This window comes from Dermacentor variabilis, chromosome 6 (genome assembly GCF_050947875.1).
Source record: "Dermacentor variabilis isolate Ectoservices chromosome 6, ASM5094787v1, whole genome shotgun sequence".
Lineage (NCBI taxonomy): Eukaryota > Metazoa > Arthropoda > Arachnida > Ixodida > Ixodidae > Dermacentor > Dermacentor variabilis.
This window is the reverse complement of record NC_134573.1, coordinates 161,264,848-161,286,925: the sequence shown is the minus strand read 5'-3', so window position 1 is coordinate 161,286,925 and position 22,078 is coordinate 161,264,848. Positions and strand designations below refer to the sequence as shown.

Here is a 22,078-nt window from a genome sequence, read left to right as displayed (position 1 = left end):
CTTCACCCGACCACTCGGAGAATAAGGACGCGCCCGGTACATACAATCAAATCACTAAACACTACTACCTACAACGTAGAGAGTATAGCACGCCACACCGCACGCTCACTCGAGCTCAAGCGGTTACACTCAGAATGCTACAGACACATGCCCCACGCAAAACAGTCTACACCACTACATGCCTGAGCTCTACGACAAGTCTTATTGCACCAATTGCAATACACCCCTTAACGTCTATCATTTACACTGGCCGTGCTCGCAAGCTCACATAAACTACTGACCGGACAAGCGCAAGTTTGAAGAAGCAATCCGGAGCGAAGAACTCGCTCCCCAACTCTGTGCCGTCCAACAGGTCCACGACGCCACCAGGAAACTCAACCTCCCGGTTCCGTCGTGGGAGACGCACACTCCATGAGAGCCCGAAAGCTCTCGTGGCCTGCATGACCTTGAATAAAGTTGATTTCTTTCCTTCCTTCCAGCGGGAAATTCAAGAAATGTAGGGTAAGCCTTCATTTTTCTCTCCTAGTAATGAACATCTTACCCAGAAATTAACGCATGCGTAGCTTTGAATGAATGCTTTATCGGGTTCTTTACTGACCTTAACTGAACAGAGCTCTCTCTCTGTCTGAGGCCCGAAAAGGTGACGAAGAAGAAGAGGACGTCACACACGATGGGCAACGCTGTGGGATCTGGCGGAGAAGACAACGTCGAATCCGGGACGAAGCGGCTGATCAGCGCTGCAGCCGACCCTGGGCCGGTCGACGCGTTGGGGACAGCCGAAGGCGATGACGACGAGTGCTGCAGGAAGCGGTGTCGCCATCACTTTCACCACCGCCATACCGACTGTCAGGACGGCCGGCCCTCAGCGCCAACGGACACGGAGGTGACCTTCATAAACTGCGAGTGTTTCTGCGAAGGCATTGAGCGATTAAAAGAAAAAAAAATTAGCAGTAGCAGATACAATACTGATGCTGGATTGCTCAAATAGGTGGACATTATTTGCTGGAGGAATCGCAGTGCATAATCGGCTAATTAACCAAAAATTCACTAATTAAATTTTGAGCTGACAACGGCACATATTGAAGTTCGCACATTGTTCACAGTTCACAAGGCTGAATTGCCTGGAACGAATTATCAGGATGACGCAAGTTTCAATACATTAATTCCCGAACTTTGTGAAGAAATGCATGGGTGGTCCAGTTACTTTCTTGCGATTCAATGCACACGGCGTTCTGTTAAAAACAATAAACCGCACTGCTTTACCGCAAGTTTGATGGCGCCTTCTCGAAATAGTGTCGTCCACTGAAGTATTTTCGAGTGGATATGCCTTGCAGTCTCACCCACTACAATCTGTAAATTGCAATAAGTGCCATACTACAATTAGTTAAAACTTAATGATATTTTGTTAATTAGTCGATCATGCATTTCCATTTCAGGTAATGTCCGCCTCTTCGAGCAGACCAGCTCAAGGACTAAATTGTGCCATCTGCCATGGGTGATTTTTACAGAAAGAATGGCTAAAGGTCTTCGCAAGAACACCTGGTGTACTCTTCGCAGATTCCTTGCACACGACGAAAAGTGTCCGTGAAGTGCTCTTCATATGCCGCGAAAAGGCGCCGAACCAGCTCTCTCTCTCTCTCTCTCTCTCACCCTTTGTGCTCATTTACCTCTTCCCCAGTACAAGGTACCGAGGGAGCCAACTGGAGAAATCCTCTGGTTAGCCTCCATGTCTTTCCCTTGCTATATATACAGGGTGTCTCAGCTAACTTTAGCCAGAGTTTAAAAATATGCGAATGCCACGTAGCTGGGCATGGTAATGTTGTTTGCCGTCGCTGGGAGATACTCAAATTATTATCTTTTTTCATTACGCCTTACTAGATAATTAGCCTTAATTAATTAATGAACTTCTCAAAAATTATAGTTAGATCAATAGTGTCAACGAGAAAATTGTAGAGCGACATGAAAAACTCCCAATACAGCTTTCAGTTGTTCAATACATTCTACATGAGAGTGCTCTTCCGAGCGTGAAAGAAGCCCGCAAATGCACGAAAAATTGCTGTGCGGACTGGCCGCTCAAGGCACTCGAGCGGACCGAGACTGTATCGGGAGGTCCCGATATAATCTTTGACTATATGGGACCTCCTCCTGTATACCAGATACTTGTAATGTGACCCAACTTCTAATAATAAATTCAGATTCTTATAGTAGACACGAAGTGGCTGAAGTAGGCTAAAATGCTAATCGTAATAAAATTCGCGCTCTGATTTGAAGCCAGGTGCATGCGGCGTGCAATATGTAGAAAAGGCTGAACTTTTTTTTTTCTTCTTTTTCGTTGCCTGTGCCTTTCTAGAAGAACGATGCTGATTTGTGCGACAGACCATTGTTTCGTAGGCGAAGACGAGAACCGCCCGTGAAGTGTACTTCAGATACCGCACGAAGGCGTCGAAATCCAAGATTGAATGCAGAAGTTGGGCTTATACTATATAGATAATCTCGCTATAATCCCGAACCAGGACGGAAGTTTCTTCAACTACGAAGGTTTGTTTCTGAGAAGCCCGTGTGGGTTTCCCTTGGCGCTTCGTTCTACGTACGGATGGATGTCACTTTTTCCTTTCACTATAGGATTCAGCATGAAGCTGTGAAGGTTCGCAGCTTCATGCTGCGAACCTTCGCGAAGGTTTTGCGAAGGTTCGCAAAAAAGAAAAGCTTCGCTTAAAATAAAAGAAGGAACGAAATAGAAAGTGCCGTTTCAAGATCCGTCTGTTACATATCCGATAGAAAGGAAGGCAGTTGCAGCTCTGATCGGTTATATATTTTTTGCAACCTGTGTACAAGACTGGCCAAGAGACCATGGTGGGTGCGTACCGATCCGCCTCTCGGCCCGTGATCACGGCCGGCCCGTCACGCTGCCGCGTGCAGCCGGTGTCCGTGTTTTATCCTCCCGCGCCGCTGGGCGGTCGGCGGACGCTGTCTCCAGTGCACTACTCCCATGCCGCTTCGGATGAGTGTCCCATGCTGTCCGCTAGCGGTCCCGTGGCCACATGGTGCCGGCACCACATCCAGGAGGTAAGGGCAGATAGACGTGGCCTCTGTGCCCGCTATAACCTCCACAGTTGACACGGAAGATGCGCGCAGAGAATTGTCGGCAGATACACACAGAAACGGCAGAGACGCTCTTGTGTACATTTTGTTCTTATGTTTGGTATATTTTCGCGTCTGAATTAACGCTCTTTTATCCGCATTATAAGAAAAAGGGAACTGTAACCCTTGGGGCATAGGTGTCGTGTCCCCCGACAATAATCGTCGTCTCCCGTGCGTGCGTTTTTTCAACCGAAGCTTGTATACTGCAAATTTCGGTGGCGTTGTCGGGGTCACGCAGATTAAAAAAAAACAGTTGCTCCCAGGGCCGAGCAGCTGCGAGGAAGGGCGGCTTGACGAGTTGACAGCTGCGCCGGCGCCGGAGCGTGAGTAGTTAGCAAGGATTCCAGCTGCATAGGCGCGCGCTCAACCCAGAGCCGTTTCGTCGCCACCGGGGAGGGAAGGGCAGAAAAGGGTTCCGCACGTGCTGCGCCGGTTTCGATCGTTTGCGTTCAGGTCAATCTCGGTAAACGGATGGGACAGCCATGCGTTGTGCGTTCCCCCGAGGAATAGGCAGCCTTTCGACGAGCGGCGGCGAGAACTCGCCCGTGAAAAGGCTTGCCGTTAAGCCGTTAGAGCCGCCCGAGCCCAGGCAATCCGACAGTAACGAAAAGAAGCTCCCGAGCAGACGGAGCGGGATGCCGAAGCAATCCGGCACCATTACCTGTGGGTTACTTAACCGGGACGAAGGTCACGTGCACGCAGGACAAGCTTTGCTTACCTCCATTTGTCGGTAGGGGAAGGGTTGGTCTTTTTTGCTTAATCTTCAACGCTGCTCGCCCGGTATACTTCAGATTACGATAGGGCATGCTTGTGTCGGTGTGACGCATAGCCACCCTGACGAGAAAGTATAGCAAGCGGAGAGTAATAGGGAAAAAAAGGCGCGTACGCCTAGATTGGTGATGGTTATCGTTGCTGGACAAGATAAGCCCCAAAGAGAGTAAACATTTTATTTAGAGTACACTCGCTTGACACCAAAACATTCTCCGAATGAGCTTGTACGGCTATCCCAAAATTGATAAGTGAAGTCAACCGTACAAGGATTTTCGTTCGGCACAGCCGAAGCTTGTCCCTGTGGCTAAAAGATTGCGTGGTTGTTTCATTCTCACGCGAACGCTGCCGGCGTACCAGCTGCTTGGGTCAACTTCGAGGAGAATAATGCGGAGCTTTAGCCACGCATTGTAAGCTAAGGAAAAGATCATGCCCGTGCGGTAAACCTTTACATTCGGCAAAGTGCAGCAGGTGCGCTATTGATATGGCGGTGGTGCATATGCTTTCCTATCACTTCCGGCGCCGCTCTTCATTAAGGGTGTCGCAGGCCCGGGGGCCGCTGCGCGCCATGACGGCGAAGCCTGTACTCAGTATACAGCAGGCTTTAAGTTGGCAACGAAGGCGGTGGCGTCTGCACGAAGTCATCCACACCGCGCGTTTGCAGCAGACCACCACGACCGGCAATAGCACGAGTGGCAGCGCAGGGGCCGTGGTTGTTCCCTTGGTCAGCGTGCGACACCTGTGGCTGTTCGCGTGCAGCCTGCTGTTTGCCGGCGCCACCGTGTCGCTGGTGTCCGCCGCTCTGGCCGTGGTTGCCTGGCGGCTCCTCCACGAGCCGACGGGATCCGAGCTGGCGCGCAACGCGTCCTCCGCCGCGGCGCGCGCTGCCGCGGCCTCCGTCGCTGCTGGCGGAGGCGAGAGGCTCGCGAATTTCACGCATTTCGCCGCCGACCACCAGCCGCCACCCACGGCCGGGAAAGCTCGAGGAAGCGAGAGGGCCCAGCCCTTCGGGTGCGCCACACCACTTCCGGTCACCGGAGATGACGTGGCGCTGTCTGTCGAGTAGTACGATAAAAAGCGAACGTTGCGAGGGTATCTTATACCGAGCGCAGCAGGTTACGTTCTGCATCGTTGTCGTGGACGCTGTCTGCACAAAAAAAAAAAAAAAAAAAAAAAAAGAAAAGAACGCGCTATACGATTTTATCAGCTTGTTTGCTCGCACAGGACCAAAGACGTGATTTTCCAGTTTCGGAGCGTTCACTGCTTGTCGTTGTTCTTTCTTGAATTTGATCACACTGGGCGTGCGATAGGCTGGAGGTGTGCCTGAAGAACGAACGGACGCCATCCGTCCGTACCGTCCAGTGGAAATATATTTACTGCTCCATTACTCTGCAGCCGTGTTGCTTGGACACAGTTTTTATATTTCGTGGTGCCCATTGATCGGGCAAGTGTGACGAGAATAAGGTTTTTCAAAGATACACGTGCAAACTCTTCCACAGATTTATTCAATGGACCACTGCTTTCTTGGATCTCTCTCGTTCGCGATATAGTCGCAGATTCGACTGCAAACAATTTCCGTCGTGCATCAAGAGGCACTAGTCGTCGTAGAAGACCTTGCTGTGCTGATTTGATATTACGCTGTATGCCTTAGCCGTCTTCGTACATTGTATGCCATTCTCTGTACTGAGTTTAACGAGACATACATTAGACGGCTTTAGAAGTAGTGGAAGCATGCGGCTTAGCGCATGTTTTAGAAGTGCGGTCGCTGACATGGCGCCCGATGTGCTTCATTGGAACTCGTAATGGGCTTACTTGTTCGCAGGACATGTACGTACGCCAATTTTGGGTCTTATTTGCTCACAGGTAGCCATACTTCCCCTTCTTCCCGCTCGTGAAAAAGAAAAGCAACCCATATCCGATTACTTGTAGTTGCAAAACTCGTCGACCTACGGCCAAAATGAAAACTCTCCCCTCAGCTAAGAGTTTACGAAAGAAAGAGGAAAAGAGATGGGGGAGGGTTGGGGGGGGTAAACCAAATTTAAAGGGGTAGTCCTGTGCCCCGCGTTTCTTTGTTGCCGTTTTTTTTCCCCTGTGCTTCGCTTATTTCACCCTGTCTTCGTGTACTGACTCCAAAGTGAAGCGAGGTCATCGAGGGCATGCGCTGGTAGATCCACCGCTTCAGTGTTTTTGAAACACTCCTGTAAGAAGAATGTGAGAGGTAAATGCGTTTCTTTTTCTTTTGGTCGGCGACAAATAGCACCTCCTAGGTAATAGGCAACGTCTACCATAGATCACCGCGACTGGCGAATCGCTTGCGGTTTGGCTTATATTATACAACAACAACAACAACAACAACAACAACAACAACAACAACAACAACAACAACAACAACAACAACAACAACAACAACAACAACAACAACAACAACAACAACAACAACAACAACAACAATCTTATCGGTAGATTTAAAGAACAGTTTCGAGCCTAGGTTCGTTTTCGTTTGCTCAAGGTTCAGACTTCTATGCAAATTAATGCTGGAGCTAAACAGCGCGACAACGTTTCCGTGAGGTCTGCGTCCTGCAGTTTTTCTTCGTTACATGTTACTTGGTGACTGATTTACAGCTACCGTCAGCGTGACGATAACGTGCATGGATTGGCAGCCTGCGAAGCTTTGCTATTTTCGTCCTGCTTGTTGGAGAAAGTCTGGAGCAAAGCTTTTTTGAAGAAAAAGTAAAAATAAAAATGGCACGAAACGAAGGCACGAACACGTTTCAGCTTACAAGAACGTCTTTGGTGCCTTGGAGTTGAGCAGGAGTGAAGTCCTTAGATGAGTGTAGCATGTAGGCCTGCAGGGAAAATTACTAAGAAATATGCAGATCCCATGCACTGTGGGAATCGGTGACATGGGAAACATTTTGCAGGCAGCCAGCCACATATATAGTAGCGCGTGGAGTTCTGCGAAGTGTTACCAAATGTACCAACCATTGTAAAGCGAAGCTTTCCTCTACGTCTCACTGATTCGTCCGTGAGCGCCGAAAACGCACTGCAGGAAAGCCAACCTACACATCTGCGTAGAACACTACGTTTTACATTCGCAGTACCGCCCCAGCGTCGACTGTGAGGCCAGTCAGTGCCTGATAACGGAGCGAAGCGACAAGCTCAGCAAGAGTAGCGCATGCGCACAAAGCTCACGGGAAGCGTAAGTTGCGTCTGCTAGGCACGACACCACCCCTGTCGCGATTAACTGAGCTTCCCTGCTTATCGGAGAAAGCAAGTGCGCGTGAACAGAGGCTTAGGATCTTAGGATCTGGAAAAAAAAAATTAAAGCCGCTTTCTTGAAGAAAGATGGTTGGACGCCACGCTGTCCGGACGAACTGTATATATCTGCATTGCATTATGCGCCTCACACCTGTGACCGTCTCCCGCAGCGGTCACAAGGCAAGTGTAGAGTCGTCGGTGAAAGCGTGTGTGCGTGTAATCAACGGTTACATGATCTAAAATGAAGGCTATGCAACTTAACGAAATTTGCCTTCATTCAACTTCAATTAAAAGAAGAATACAGTCCCAAAGAAGCAATAAAATCACATATGCATAGCATCAGGTCGCTCAGCATTTCTTGGGTTCGTTGCGTGGTCGTTGACTTTGGACTTTGATTCAGTTTGCATTGCGGGAAAGTCTCGCCTTCAACCGTCTTCCTTTAAGAAAGGGACTTTGATTTTTTGTGTTTACGTCAAGCAATTATGAGTGTTTGATTCGAGCGTGTGGGTCGAGGCGGCGACGGCGGCAACGCACGACGACATATTCCTTTTTTTTTACTCCGGTGAAGCAACGCAACAATTTCTTTCGTCCGCGCTATACAGATTGTCCCAGCTAGCTTTAGCTGGAGTTCAAAAATATGTAAATGCCGTAGCTGGACAGAACCAAGGTAATGTTATTTGCCGTCGCCTGGAGATACTCACATTATTTTTTTCATTCCGCCTAATTAGATAATTAGTATTAAACTACTTGTCAAATATAATAATTAGATGAAAAGTACTAGCGCAAGCGCTTGGGCCAGTTGTTGCATGATGAACTTGAAAAAAGGGGGTGCCAGCGAAATACGAAGTACGCACACACCAGGAAAAGGCCTTAGACACGGCTGCAATAAGTGCCAAAAAAGTACGCCATTGTTCGGTCGTGTGACCATTTTAGGGAAGGGCAAGACCAGATACGAGCGCGAAATCTTAGGAGCGTTTCACATTGGAAAAGAGAAAGAAATTTGTGTCAGTGATACGTCTTTGTGTTTTACAAACAAAGAACGTGCTTACCTATCGGGTAGGTAAAATATGATTATTCAAACATCGACATTCATGCACAGGTTTTGGGAAGAGTTGAAGATGCGCATGCGTCGGAGGTTATATGGGGCAATGTAAATTTCAATAAAGTACAGTTGAAAGTACAGCGTCCGTCCGTGTCTAACGCCTTTTCCTTGTGTGCGCGTCCTTTGTGTTTCGCCGGTTCCCCCTTTCTTCAAGTTAGATGAAAAGCGTCAATGGGAATATTGTAGAGCGACATGAAAAACTCCCGATACAGCTTTCTGTTGCTCAGTACGTGCTACATAGAAGTGTTTTTCCGAGCGTGAAATATAATAATATAATATTTGGGGTTTTACGTGCCAAAACCACTTTATGATTATGAGGCACGCCGTAGTGGAGGACTCCGGAAATTTTGACCACCTGGGGTTCTTTAACGTGCACCTAAATCTAAGCACACGGGTGTTTTCGCATTTCGCCCCCATCGAAATGCGGCCGCCGTGGCCGGGATTCGATCCCGCGACCTCGTGCTCAGCAGCCTAACACCATAGCCACTGAGCAACCACGGCGGGTCGAGCGTGAAAGAAGCCCGCGAATACGCGCAACATGCCTCGAGCGGCCAGTCGCGCGGCAATTTTGGAGCAAATTAAGCTTTAGCCGTCAACATCAGTGCCGATTATCGTCAATCAAAGCAACCAGCACAGAAACCTTCGCTTACATCGATTCCCACAGTGCGTGGGATCTGCATAATTTTTCTTTTTCAGTATATCCGAGACAGTATTCAGTTTAATAAAGATACATTCGTCTGAAATACGTTACTATTCTAGAAATTGGCAGGTATTCACCCGAGGAAGCCTGGCATTGGGGCATTTAACTTTCATATGGCCAGTGTTCTTGCAGAAACATCTGCACGAAAGATTACGAAGGTCTGAAACACGAAAAAAAAAAATAAAGAAACAGACAGCCCAGTGGTGTTGCATAGCTTCCTTAAAAACGCATCGCTAATCTAGTATGTCGTCATAGTCCCGAAATTGCTAAGCAAGAGGTCGCGGGTTCAAATCCCGGCCGCGGCGGCCGCATTTTAGATGGAGGTGAAATGCAAAAACGCCCGTGTCCCTCGCATTGGGGGCGCGTTAAAGGTCCCCTGGTGGTCCGAATTAACCCGGAGTCCCCCACTACGGCGTACCTCATAATCAAAATCATGGTTTTGGCGCGTAAAAACGCAGAATTCATTGCCTCCAAACTGGTTTGCTGTGGCGGTAAGCCTTTGATTTGGGCATGTTGGTTCATCGCTATTCAAACGGCGCAGCGCGACTGGGACGGAGACAAAGGAACCACATCACAAGCGCTGTGATGTGGTTGTGTTTCTTTGTTTCCATCCCAGTCGCGCTGCGCCGTTTGAATTGCTGTGGCGGTTCTACAGCCTCTCATCGGCTGTACTGCTACAAGCAACATTCAGTGCAGCTTTATTGCTGTGGCAGAAGTGGAGCTTGGATCCACGTCGTCGCGACTCTGTCCACGTACCTTGTTTTCAAGCGCCACACCCCAGCAGTCGAACACCTGGAAACGTACAAGTAAGGCAGAAGAAAGGGGGTTAACCGAGGGGCCCGATATTTATTAGTCATATCATAAGAAGCCAACAAGCACTGACACCAAGGACAACATGGGGGAAATTACTTGTGATTAATTAATGAAATAAAGAAAGGATAAGTTAATGGGAATTAAAGTGGATGAAAAAACAACTTGCCGCAGGTGGGAACCGAACCCACAACCTTCGCGTTTCGCGTGCGAAGTGGATGGATGGGAAAACGGCGCCGCGGTAGCTCAATTGGCAGAGCATCGCACGCGATATGCGTAGGTTGTGGGTTCGGTTCCCACCTGCGGCAAGTTGTTTTTTCATCCACTTTAATTCCCATTAATTTATCCTTTCTTTATTTCATTAATTAAGCACAAGTAATTTCCCCCATGTTGTCCTTGGTGTCAGTGTTTTTGGCTTTTTATGATGTAATCAAGGCAGGAACATTAAAATACACTGCTGCAATACACTTTCTGGGGTTTCACATTTTTTGAGACTACAGGGTATGCAGCATCGCCTAAAACGCCCGACTTCTTGTCCGAAGCCATTGTGCATGAGGTGCCGGCATGACGTCTTTACTGCTTCACTGAAGCACATCTCGTAAAGATGGGAATAGCAAAGATGTGCTTCAGTGAAGTGTCAGTCGCGAAAGGACTGCTTAAGAAAGCACAAGGAAAAGGTTACGAGCAAGTGATTGGTACAAGGTTGTCTAGATGACATTGACTGATCGACATTGACTAGATGAACGTTGCCGTCATCCCGTACATACATGCTTTCTCACACAGTCTAAGGAAAGATTTCTCGAAAGCGTAACATTAATCTCGTTTTTTTTTGTTCGGCGCCTAATAAATTAACAAGCCCGCGCACGAGGAAGAGGCCAGAAGGAATCGCTTGCACAGCGCGTGAAAAAAAAAAAATCATGAGAACATATTCAGCGATTGCACCACGACTGTCGTATACAGCATTTCCCTCACCTGTGGAAAGAGTTGCATACGTCAAACCGGTATATGCATGAATAATAGGTCACGTGACCACATTAACAAAGTAAGGAACGTGGCGTGTGGTAGTTCCCTTGCCCTCTATTACAATATATGCCGACTTCCGACCCAGATTAAAAGAAGTAATTATTATGGACAGAAGCAAGTGCGAAATGACGTGCTTGGTTATGAAAGCTATTGATTTATTGCAGCTGGTGAGTACATATATACTCACTGGGACGCCTCTGCAATAGAACACACTGAAGGGAAGGGATATGACTGCCTTTTCCTCCTTCCCTTCAGTGTGTTCTATGAAAGCTAGAAACATAGCAACTTTTGGTGACGCATGCGTTAGTAAACCCTCGACATTATTATCTATTAAAGAACTCAAATGTTTTCAGCGCGTTAACCGGAATACCCCGTAAAAGCCAGTGTGGCCTGAAAGGTGTCTGCTTGTGGCTTCATTTATTTCATTTGTGCTTCCCTACCAATGTACACGTGTCCTATGACGTTTTGAGTGGTGTAAGTACGGCAGCGAAAACTGGAAATAAATTTGTTGTTGGAAGTTACCGCTGTGTGCTGGCTCATGTGCCTTTTATGTCAGTGTCGTTGTGCCTGCGTTACAACGAATTAAATGGAGACAGAACGATGGATGTGATGGATGTGCTGCCCTATATAATTGAAAGCAGTTACTTATAATTTGCAAGCATCGCAGTTATTCGCACGTGTAGTTGTTAACAGTATCACATGCATGTGTGAATATATATAAGCCTGATCTCCTATTTTTTACCAAATGTACTCTGCGAAAACTTTGTATTTTATGTTGCTTCAGGAATGAACAAATGTTCGATATTCGATTCGAAAATTGGGAGGTCGTATTTCGCGAATATTCGTATTCGGTTCGATTCAGAAATTTGACTATTCGAACGCACCTAACATACATATACACACATACGTGTACTTCTATGTGTCGAATAATTCGGGCTCGCCCTGCGACCTGCTAGCCTTCCGCTTAGCTTCTTAGATGTTAGAGCGACCGCCCCGGAAAGGCGTTAGTCCCGTGTTTGATCACCAGAACACGACAAATTTTTCTTAAACTGAGAAGTTTTCTGAAAAATCCAAAGGGGTTTCCTCTTTGGCTTCTTGGTATTCCATCGTCTCCCGTTCATGTTCACTTGCTTCCCTTTCATGAAACTTACTCCACTTTGCGCGTTGCCGCAGACCTAATTTTACATACATACATGCATACATAATACATGCATGCATGCATGCATACATACATACATACATACATACATACATACATACATACATACATACATACATACATACATACATACATACATACATACATACATACATACATACATACCATCAGCATAAATTGAAACATGAACAGGATAAACCTAACTTGAACACCTCTTATGTGTAATTACATGCAAGTGTTACGTGAAATTGCTCTTTAGCCGGTTTCTTGCATGGTGTGGACTCAAACATAAATTTTTCGAGCCTGAAGTAAGCCACTGTTACAGGTAGAGGCTAAGCTTCAGGCATAAGGACGCATTCGCTTTCGATTTGTTCGCGTTTGAATTTATGCTCATTGTACGTGCGTACAGCCAGACATACATGGCGGATTGAGTTCTTCGATTCGTGAACCGAGCACGACATGGCTAATCGCCACCGAATGCCGTGATGCTGAGTCCTATAGCACGGCGTGATTTGGCGCTGCTAAATCGACGGCTCCCGCCACCCCCGTGTTGATCCAGCTCTCACGCAATACGGCAGCTCTCGTCAGGAGCTGCAATCGGTTACCTCTTTCGCTTTGTCGCCTTCTACCGACTCCATACATGTGCTGTGCATTCTGCAGAATGCCTCCATTCCCTGAAAAAAAGCAAGCCGCCGTCAGGACAAGCACTTGAGCTTGCGATGGAGGGAAAAAGGAAGTAACGTTGTGTAGCGGTACAAGCAGCACCAATCAGTGACTGCGAGTAACAGCAGTGAATAAAGAGGGGCCAAGAAAGGTGGTTAAATCAAATTAAGGTTTGGGGATTTTACGTGACGAAACCACGATCTGATTATGGGGTACGCCGCATTGGGGGGGGGGGGGGCACTCCGTATTAATTTTGGCCACCTGGGGTTCTTTAACGTGCGCGTAAATATAAGTACACGAGCGTCTTTTGCATTTCGCCAGCTTCCAAATGCGGCCGCCGTGGCCAGGATTGAACCTTCGAGCTCAGTAGCTCAGGGCCATAGCCACTGGGCTACCGCGGTGTTTTGGGTGCACGTTCAAGGACACAGTTGGTCAAAATTCACGTAGAGTCTCTCACTACGACGTGCCTCGTAATCACATGTGGGTTTGACACGTAAAACCCCAGAATTAATTTTTCCGCCCAGTTTCATCTAAAACATTGGGGACAGTAAAAAAGAAAAACCTTCATTCTAAATTTTCTTTCCGGAGGCTTACAGGAAGCAGAAAACATAGGCAAACAAGAGTCACGCAAATCTACTAGACAGAAATTGCGTACCATCTTCAGGTCTCCACGCTGAAGCAGTGCCAATAGGTTGTGAATTTCTTTCTTGCACTGTCCGGCTATTTTTCCAAAGTTTGCTTTCAGTTCCAGAAGCCTCTTCCCGTGTGCTGAAAAAAAATATTGCGCAGAAACCATCGGCGTTAATAGTCAATGCAAGCGAATGGACCGACCGACCGACCGACCGATTGATTGATTGATTGATTGATTGATTGATTGATTGATTGATTGATTGATTTCATTACCGATTGCTCTACAAAGTGCACGGCCCGGATAGGTCGCTACGTAGTTGGAAATTTAACATAAGGTCTTTTCGGCTTGACTGCGCCTTCTGCAGCCGCCGGCACCGCGCTCTTGGATTTGGCTTCGTGCTGGGCAAGTTCTGCGCGAGTCCACGGTTCTCCGGCATTCGCTGCTTTATAAGTGCAGGCATGGTGCAAGCTCTCGGTAGCAGACGACATGACACGGCGCTAGTTGAATAATGGTGCGCGGTCCTAAATATCTTTCGCTTTGGCTAATACAGTTCCTATAGTTCCTACAACATTTCATCCATCAACTACAAAGAAAAACCATACTGGATTAGGATTATACTCAAAGCCCCCCCCCCCCAAGACGTTATTTTGATTTACCTACTCTGTTTATGCTACGCTTTCATTTATAGCCATCAAAACTATGGGGTGAAAGCTATCACTCCCATGTTCTTCCTTACAACGTGTCCAAAATCACGCCATACTTATTATTACTCTATAGGAGTAATCGCAAATCACATGTTACTGAACTGTACCACTGTCTTAACATACTCTGAATTACTTATGAAATTTAATGTTTACGTATTTGTATATCGAGCAATTAAAGACCATCATCTTCTAAAACTTGTTTTCATGCAAGGACTTACCAAAACAAATATTACACGCTTTTACAACATTACACAACAATTGTCTACTTCCAAAAGGTCACGCTAACTACGATAACCGAAGAGTTGGACGTTTAATTAAATTATGAAATAATTTTTTGCCTTGTAATATTAAAACTGCTATTTCTGTGTCATCATTTAAACGTTTGCTTCATAATTTTATTTGTAATCAGTGAAATAACCTAAGCTTTATCGTTTTGTGCTGAATAATGACTATTTAATGACGAGAATTGTTAAATAACTTAGATTATTGTACTTGTTTAATTATTGTATTGATAATTGTGTCACTTCTGGTATTTCATTGTAACAGTTATTATTATTATTATTATTATTATTATTATTATTATTATTATTATTATTATTATTATTATTATTATTATTATTATTATTATTATTATCATCATCAACCTTTCTTGCTGTTTAGTAGTTTTAAATTTCATGTAACATTATAGGAGGTCTCCCTACAGTGTTTCCATAGCGGACCTCCTCCTGCGCGATATCATACCCGCCTTTGTACATGCATTTTTACCAGAATGAACTTCAAACTTATAGCTGGCACGAAAAAGTGAGGTACAAGTTCAATGCCTGAGTGGTCTTGAGGGCAGATCGGTGAAGTCACGTGACGCGTTTAAACTGCGTTTTTTCGCACGTGTTTCTCATCGAACGCGTTCTCTGACAAACAAACAAACAAAACAAAAAAAGAAAAAGAAAAACAGACATCCAAGCCCATCATTCTGTCCTCCCGACGTAGTACTATCATGATAGTGATTATTACGATAACGGAAACAAAATACCTTCCTTTCTTGCTGCACGCAAATTAGTAGAAACTGTTCACGACACGCCTGCATTAAGTTAATTGGAGGTGCTGTCAGATTGCGAAAACGTGTCCGCACAGGAGCCAAACTTTGAGCACAGCATACCTGAAAGCCAAACAAACAAGCTCAGCGAAGTGAGATGCGATTATATACACGTTCGCGTTCGAGGCCCCCTGTGCACCGCCTCAAATCTAGGCCTGTGCTAACTAAATATTCTAAGAGAGTCTTGATGACTCGCTTCATTGATATGCCCGGTCAATATGCCCGGCCCGGCCGCTTCTTTCACTGAACGGCGTGTTGTTAATTGAGGCTAACGAAGAGATTTATGCTTCCTGTTTAGAGTCATACTGGGGACAAGCAACAAGTATGTGCGCTCCGCTGTCTTGGGTATTTTTGCGCGCATCGCAGTCGACGAGTGCGCGCACCGGATGCGATGCAAATACTGTCGCGTTAACACAGCACCTATAGCCTGCCCTTGACGCAATGCGCCGAAAACGGCACAACGGCGCTGCTGCTCTCAAAGTCACGAGAACATGACGTGTGTTTAAAAATGAGGTAGCGTAGTTGAGCCGAAAGCGAAGGCGATGCATGGATGAAAAGCTCCAGGAAAGGTGGCCAACCTCAGCCGAAAACCATTATTTCTTCATTTCGGTTTTGCTTCGGAGTAATAGGAATCGCAACGTTCCGGTTAAGTTCCGGTTCGAGCAAAAATAGTGGTTCTTCCGATTTTCGGTCCAGTTCCGGTTCGATACTCTGGCACCAATTCAAGAAGCGCCCGCAGAACGACGTGGCGATAAAGGCTATGGCACAACGCGCCACATACGTGCGAAATGCGCCGAACAGACAATGCTTGTATTTCTCAATTAAAAGCGAAGCGTTCCTTTGCGAACCTAGGCCGGGGTTCGTGAACGTGGCTGCTGCCTGGCTGTTGTTCCCTTGCCGAATGCGCCAACCAATCACAGCGCAGTACGCGCCGCGCGCGCCGCTGTTTTGCTTGAACCATCACCAGATGGCGCTTGCCTCCGCGCATCTGCGGCGGCGCCGCCCGTGCTGGGGAAAGAATAACAAAAGAAACAGAAAGCTCGCCTTCGTGCATCCGCGGCTGTTCGGTAATGAGGAAGTAAAAGCTTCTTGCGGATAGAATGTTTTCGAAGTGAGCTATGCACGCATGCGCATGCTGCCTCTGAAACCATGATGCGCTCAAGGCACCCGTCGTACTCGCTAGTAGTCAGCTACTCCTCTTAACGAAAAAAAAAAAAAAAACTTGGTGCAATTTCTGTGCACCCGCGCTTGCATGCGTGTGTGTACTCATGTTTCAACTCTGTATGTACTCACAGATAGGTTCGCTGTATATAGATTCCAACTCTTTGGATCTGCTGTATTTTTTTTTCTATTTTCGGAATAAGGTGCAGCACCATTGCAGGCACTGCACTTAAACTTTCTGAACTGGCACTGTACTGTAGCAGGGTACCGCCACGGAACTAGTGCAGCAAGTGCGGCCAAATCGAAGAGGCCTGTATAACTTTACCATATGGAATATTCGCGTGACGTCACTGACGTCATGCTGCTGCTCTGTTCACCACCTAGGTAAGTGTATTTAGATAGCTAGCAGCATTTCAGTGCGTTGTACGATCATAACATAACCCGCAGTGTCATGGAACGCGAGCGATCAGGCTTAAACAGGCTGGAATGAAGCGCCACGTACACGACGACTACAACCGTTGGACGATGGGCAAGTTTGCGTTGCTGATGCTATTGCACGATGCAGAATTGGAATATTTTATTTAACTTTCTTTTATTCGTCGGGCCTTGTGGCAACTCTTCCCGACTGAAACGAAAAAAGAAAGTCTGTATATGCGCTCTTTGCTGCTATAGGTCAGTATCCCGCTCGATATGTTATGTGCATATTACTGAATATAAATGTTACACGAGTGCCTTATGCAAACTCCAGCACACATGCTTATATAGCACTGGACGGTGACCGACGAAGTAGTGCCAGCGAGCGTGCCTGTGTTCTGCGTAATCAAACAGTAACTCAGGACATTAAACCTGCACATACGTTGTCGGCTCATGGGTATATATCCAAAGCACACATACCTCTAAATGGAATACCGCGTAGTATTCAGTCGCTGTCTCGTTCTTGGCCCATTGGGTGTGTGCGCCACTGGGTGTGGGCCCATTCTTGGTTGATCCACCAGAATGGGTCACGTGCCACTGTGCCCCCACAAGGGCTATAAAATCACTAAACGTATCTACATATACATATGTGTCGCTCTTTGTGAATGCACCTCTAATCGCCATTGTCCACTCGACAAGCATCGTACATCGACCCCGTCATCGTGACGTCTACGCGTCGATGTCTGGCAGTGTGTATCCGAGTACTTTGGTGCTATAGCATTCTCGTCACCGCTTGTGGCTGGTGTAGTGCATAAACCTAAAGGTTGCATGAGGTGGCACGTTTCGTGGAATGAAACCAAACATCAACTGTGCGCACCGCGTTTAGCTGCATGGCATTGAAGTAACTGTTTTGCCAAGCATCGCTTCTCGATGGGGACGAAATGCGAGAACCGTGCATTGTGTGCGCGCGTTAAAGAACGCCAGGTATCCCCCACTATGGCGTGCCTCATAATCATATCTGATGGTTTTTGGCACGTAAAACCTCAGAATTTAATTGTTTTTAATACCCTAGGTCTCACACATACTAAGACATTTTCAGCGCGTGCGTTGAATCGGCGTATCCTATTTTTTGTTGCTTTTTTTTTTTTCAGAGTGCAGCTGTAGCGTTCTCCGGATCATCATCGTCAGCCTGTTTCACGCTCTCTGCAGGACGAATGCCTCTCCCATCGATTTCCAATTACGCCTACCGTGCGCCAGCTGACATTATCCTATGCCTGCAAATTTCCTAATTTTCGTCTCACCACCTCCTTCTCTGACGTCCTCGACTGCACTTCCCTTCCTTTGGAACCCTTTCTGTAACTCTGATAGATTATTGGCTATCTGCCCTACCCATTGCACGGCTTGCCCAAATCTTACTTCTTTCTCTTAATCTCAACTAGCATATCGGCTACCCTCGTTTACTCCGTAATCCAGACCGCCGACTTCCTGTCTCTTAAAGTAGCGCAAAACATTTATCCTCCTAACAGCTCGTTGCGGGGTACTTCTTCTCAAGCTTCTTAGTTAGCCTGCGAGCTTCTGCTTTGTACTTTAATACTGGTAGAACGCAATGGTTACGTACCTTTCTTGTCAAACATAGCGGTGAACCGCTAATGACTTGGTATTAATGTTTGACGTATGTGGGCCAAAGCATTTGTATTCTTTTATTGATTTCATTTTGCGAGTCATCTGATGCAAGCTATTTCATTTTGCAAGTCATCTGATGCAAGCTATTGTTAATTATGCAAGTCATCTCCAGCATTGATGAACAGGACAGTGCCCTCCGCGAACCTCAGATTGTTGAGGTGTTCCCCGTTGACCCCCAATCCTTCCCAATCTGACATTGAACGCTTCTTTTAAGCATGCAGTGCATGCTTTTTAAGCATGGTTTAAGAATTGGAGAGATTGTGCCGCCCTGCCAAATGTCCTTCTTATGTGGCATACTTTTTTCTCTTTTCCCGCGAAGAATTAAGGTAGCTGTAGAATGTTCATGGTTACTTGCTAAGACACGCGCGTATGCTTCCGCTTCTTCTTGACTATGCAGTGCCTCCATGACCAGTGGCATTTCTAGTGAATGGAACGCCTTCTCGTAATCTATGAAGGCGGTATAGAATAAGCTTTTCATACGGTATCACATTATTGTCACGCGGAGTGCAGTGCACTAAGCGCTTTCCCCGTTAACAACGACCCGATAAGGATAAATTGAAGGCTATTCGGCGCGAATATTGATACTGTCGTTCGAATTGGTGAGACTTTGAAGTTATCTGGCACTCCGTGTAGCATATAGTGCCGGGCTTTCAGATTGAATTCGCTGGCAGTTACTTCCGCATCACTGCGTATGATTGTGGACGTATGGTGATCCAAAACAGCGGTGTGCGATGTGCGCGCGTTACTATAGCGCGTGTATTCGTCAGCTTAAAGCAGTTACCGGCACATTTATAACTTTAGTTGTGGCATATGTATGACACCGAGTACGCTACGTAATATCTACGCGTGGCAGGATTTGTCGCAGGGCGATTACTCTGACGTCATCTATGCCACTTGAGATGCACGCGCGGGTTCTCCATCTATATATTGATTGAACAGCGAGACACTCACACATTTCGAAGGGCTTGCAACAAAAGACGTCGTTTCCAAGTGCCACCATCAAGAGCGTTAACACCTTCCACTGCATTTTGCTTACTATATCCTTCCGAAGATGTGAGAAAGAGCTTTGTTTTTCAGATCGCAGTCTGACCATTTGCCGGTCCTGGCTTTAATGCTCCGGATAATTTGAGGAGAAAATGTTGGAGTAGCAGAGAGCAAGAATATTACTCTTCCCATAAGGCTATACGGTCTCCTGATCAAACAGCCGTTCACGTGTGATTAATAGCGAGGACCGGCAGGCTCCGCGTGCAGAATCGGGCTTTATGCCATTAATTTCATTTATTTATGCAGCAAGTCATGGCAGAGCATGAAGACTAGCTTCAATTCGTACTCTGTAGCTGCCCTTCTGTCGATTTTTGACGGTGGATGTCGGATTTTATTTCTTGATTACCTCTTCTTTCATCATCACACTGCACGCCCGAAGGTTGGGACTGCATGCTTGTACCACTGTCTTGATCGTAGAGATCGATTGAAAGGTGCTGCTGTGGCAACAGAGAACGCGGAGAAAACACGCCGGCATAGTGCGCCGTGTCACTTCCTATATACTTCATTTGTTTGCCTGTAGATCTTCCACGTGTGCGCATGCTCTCTTTTTCTTCCTCCTTGGTTCGTTACTTTCTTTTCGCGCCCTATTATTCTCTGCACTGATCTCCCCATTCCCCCAACAGGCTTAAGCATTATCCTCAGTCGATAGAATTAATTCATACCATTTCCCTAGCGTTGGGCACATAGTCGGACGTGCGTTTAGCCAACGTCCCGACCTAGTGCTACAAATGTTCCCCGAACGTCGTTATCTTTACAGCTGTTACCTGCCGTGGTTGCTTAGTGGCTGTGGTGTTGGGCTGCTAAGCACGAGGTCGTGGGTTCGAATCCCGGACACGGCGGCCGCATTCCGATGGGGGCGAAATGCGAAAACACCCGTGTGCTTAGATTTAGGTGCACTTTAAAGATCTCTTGGTGGTCAAGAATTAATCCGGAGTCCCCCACTACGGCGTGCCTCATAATCAGATCGTGGTTTCGCAGAGGCAGGATTTCGGAAAGGCCACTCAACAAAAGACCATATTCACACTATCAATCAGGTGATAGAGAAATGTGCGGAATATAACCAAGCCTTATATATAGTTTTTATTGATCACGAGAAAGCGTTTGATTCAGCCGAAACCTCAGCAGTGATGCAGGCATTACGGAATCAGGGTGTAGACGAGCCGTATGTAAAAATAGTGAAAGATATCTATAGCAGCTCCACAGCCACCGTAGTCCTCCATAAAGAAAGCAACAAGATCCCAATAAAGAAAGGCATTAGGCATCGAGATAAAATCTCTCCGATGCTATTCACAGCGTGTTTACAGGAAATATTCAGAGACCTGGGTTGGGAAGAATTGGGGATAAGAGTTATAGGAGTATACCTTAGTAACTTGCGATTCACTGATGATATTGCCTTGCTTAGTAACTCGGGGGACCAATTGCAATGCATGCTCACTGACCTGGAGAGGCAAAGCAGAAGAGTGGGTTTAAAAATTAATCTGCAGAAAACTAAAGTAATGTTTAACAGTCTCGGAAGAGAACAACAGTTTACAATAGGTAGCGAGGCACTGGACGTGGTAAGGAAATACATCTACTTAGGGCAGGTAGTGACCGCGGATCCGGATCATGAGACTGAAGTAATCAGAAGAATAAGAATGGGCTGGGGTGCGTTTGGCAGGCATTCTCAGATCATGAACAGCAGGTTGCCATTATCCTTCAAGAGAAAAGTGTATAATAGCTGTGTCTTACCAGTACTCACCTACGGTGCAGAAACCTGGATGCTTACGAAAAGGGTTCTACTTAAATCGAGGACGACGCAACGAGCTATGGAAAGAAGAATGATGGGTGTAACGTTAAGGGATAAGAAGAGAGCAAATTGGGTGACATCTTAGTTGAAATCAAGAAAAAGAAATGGGGGGGGGGGGCATGGGCAGGGCATGTAATGAGGAGTGAAGATAACCGGTGGTCATTAAGGGTGACGGACTGGATTCCAAGAGAGTGGAAGCGTAGACAACATGACCATAATTAACACACACACACACACACACACACACACACACACACACACACACACACACACACACACACACACACACACACACACACACACACACACACACACACACACACACACACACACACACACACACACACACACACACACACACACACACACACACACACACACACACACACACACACACACACACACACACACACACACACACACACATATATATATATATATATATGAAAATGTTAGACATAAATCACTTCCACAAGTACGGCGTCGTGATCAAAGTTACAACAATGCAATTTAATAACATTTAGATATTCCCGATTCTTGTACATGGAAGAATGCATAGGCCTTGGTCCCAGGATATTTCCATCCGAGAGCGCTCCACTACCCAATCGGCTGAATATATACACAAGCTTTTGAGGTGGTGCCGTACTCTGCTAATGCACTTCGCTGAAAAAAAAAAGATTTTTCTGACTCTTCTGCTTCATTAAACATAAAGTTATGGCGCTTCACGTGCCAAAACCAGGTTCTGATTGGCAGGCACACCGTAGCTGGCGATTCCAGTATAATTTTGGCCACTTTAACGTTTAGCCGAATTTGCGCAACTACAGTTCTTTCATCTCAGCTGAAACAAGTGGTGTACGATTGTTTGTGCATCATGTGCCAGCTGAAATGGGAAGTACACGATGATGTGTACGTGTACGACTATGAAGTACGTGCCTTGG

General features: G+C 46.5%; 2 protein-coding genes across 2 annotated transcripts; one reads left to right on the top strand and one right to left on the bottom strand.

Moving 5' to 3' along the window:
• The first annotated feature begins 2,762 nt into the window (after nucleotides 1–2,762).
• LOC142584426 (uncharacterized) lies at nucleotides 2,763–5,079 on the top strand. The gene is made up of 2 exons (XM_075694578.1): nucleotides 2,763–3,066; nucleotides 4,574–5,079. The coding sequence occupies exons 1-2, from the start codon at nucleotides 2,851–2,853 to the stop codon at nucleotides 4,973–4,975; spliced, it is 618 nt and encodes a 205-aa protein (XP_075550693.1). The 5' UTR covers nucleotides 2,763–2,850; the 3' UTR covers nucleotides 4,976–5,079.
• A 317-nt stretch (nucleotides 5,080–5,396) lies between these two features.
• LOC142584427 (uncharacterized) lies at nucleotides 5,397–19,417 on the bottom strand. Its single transcript, XM_075694579.1, has 6 exons — nucleotides 19,262–19,417; nucleotides 13,280–13,392; nucleotides 12,567–12,635; nucleotides 9,726–9,761; nucleotides 6,690–6,755; nucleotides 5,397–6,107 (listed from the first exon to the last, which is right to left on the bottom strand). Exons 1-6 carry the CDS (start codon nucleotides 19,401–19,403, stop codon nucleotides 6,015–6,017), a joined length of 519 nt encoding a protein of 172 aa, XP_075550694.1. The 5' UTR covers nucleotides 19,404–19,417; the 3' UTR covers nucleotides 5,397–6,014.
• Nucleotides 19,418–22,078: the final 2,661 nt, after the last annotated feature.

Bases quoted from the DNA above. Each gene is read 5' to 3' on its own strand.
- LOC142584426 (XM_075694578.1), top strand. From the start codon at position 2,851: ATGGTGGGTGCGTACCGATCCGCCTCTCGGCCCGTGATCACGGCCGGC. The intron at 3,067-4,573 runs GTAAGGGCAGAT...GCGCGTTTGCAG, and splicing joins GCCGGCACCACATCCAGGAG to CAGACCACCACGACCGGCAA.
- LOC142584427 (XM_075694579.1), bottom strand. From the start codon at position 19,403: ATGGTCAGACTGCGATCTGAAAAACAAAGCTCTTTCTCACATCTTCGG. The intron at 13,393-19,261 runs GTGAGTGTCTCG...ATTTTTTTTCAG, and splicing joins TTGCAAGCCCTTCGAAATGT to CACACGGGAAGAGGCTTCTG. The intron at 9,762-12,566 runs GTAACCGATTGC...GTACGTTTCCAG, and splicing joins AAGGCGACAAAGCGAAAGAG to GTGTTCGACTGCTGGGGTGT.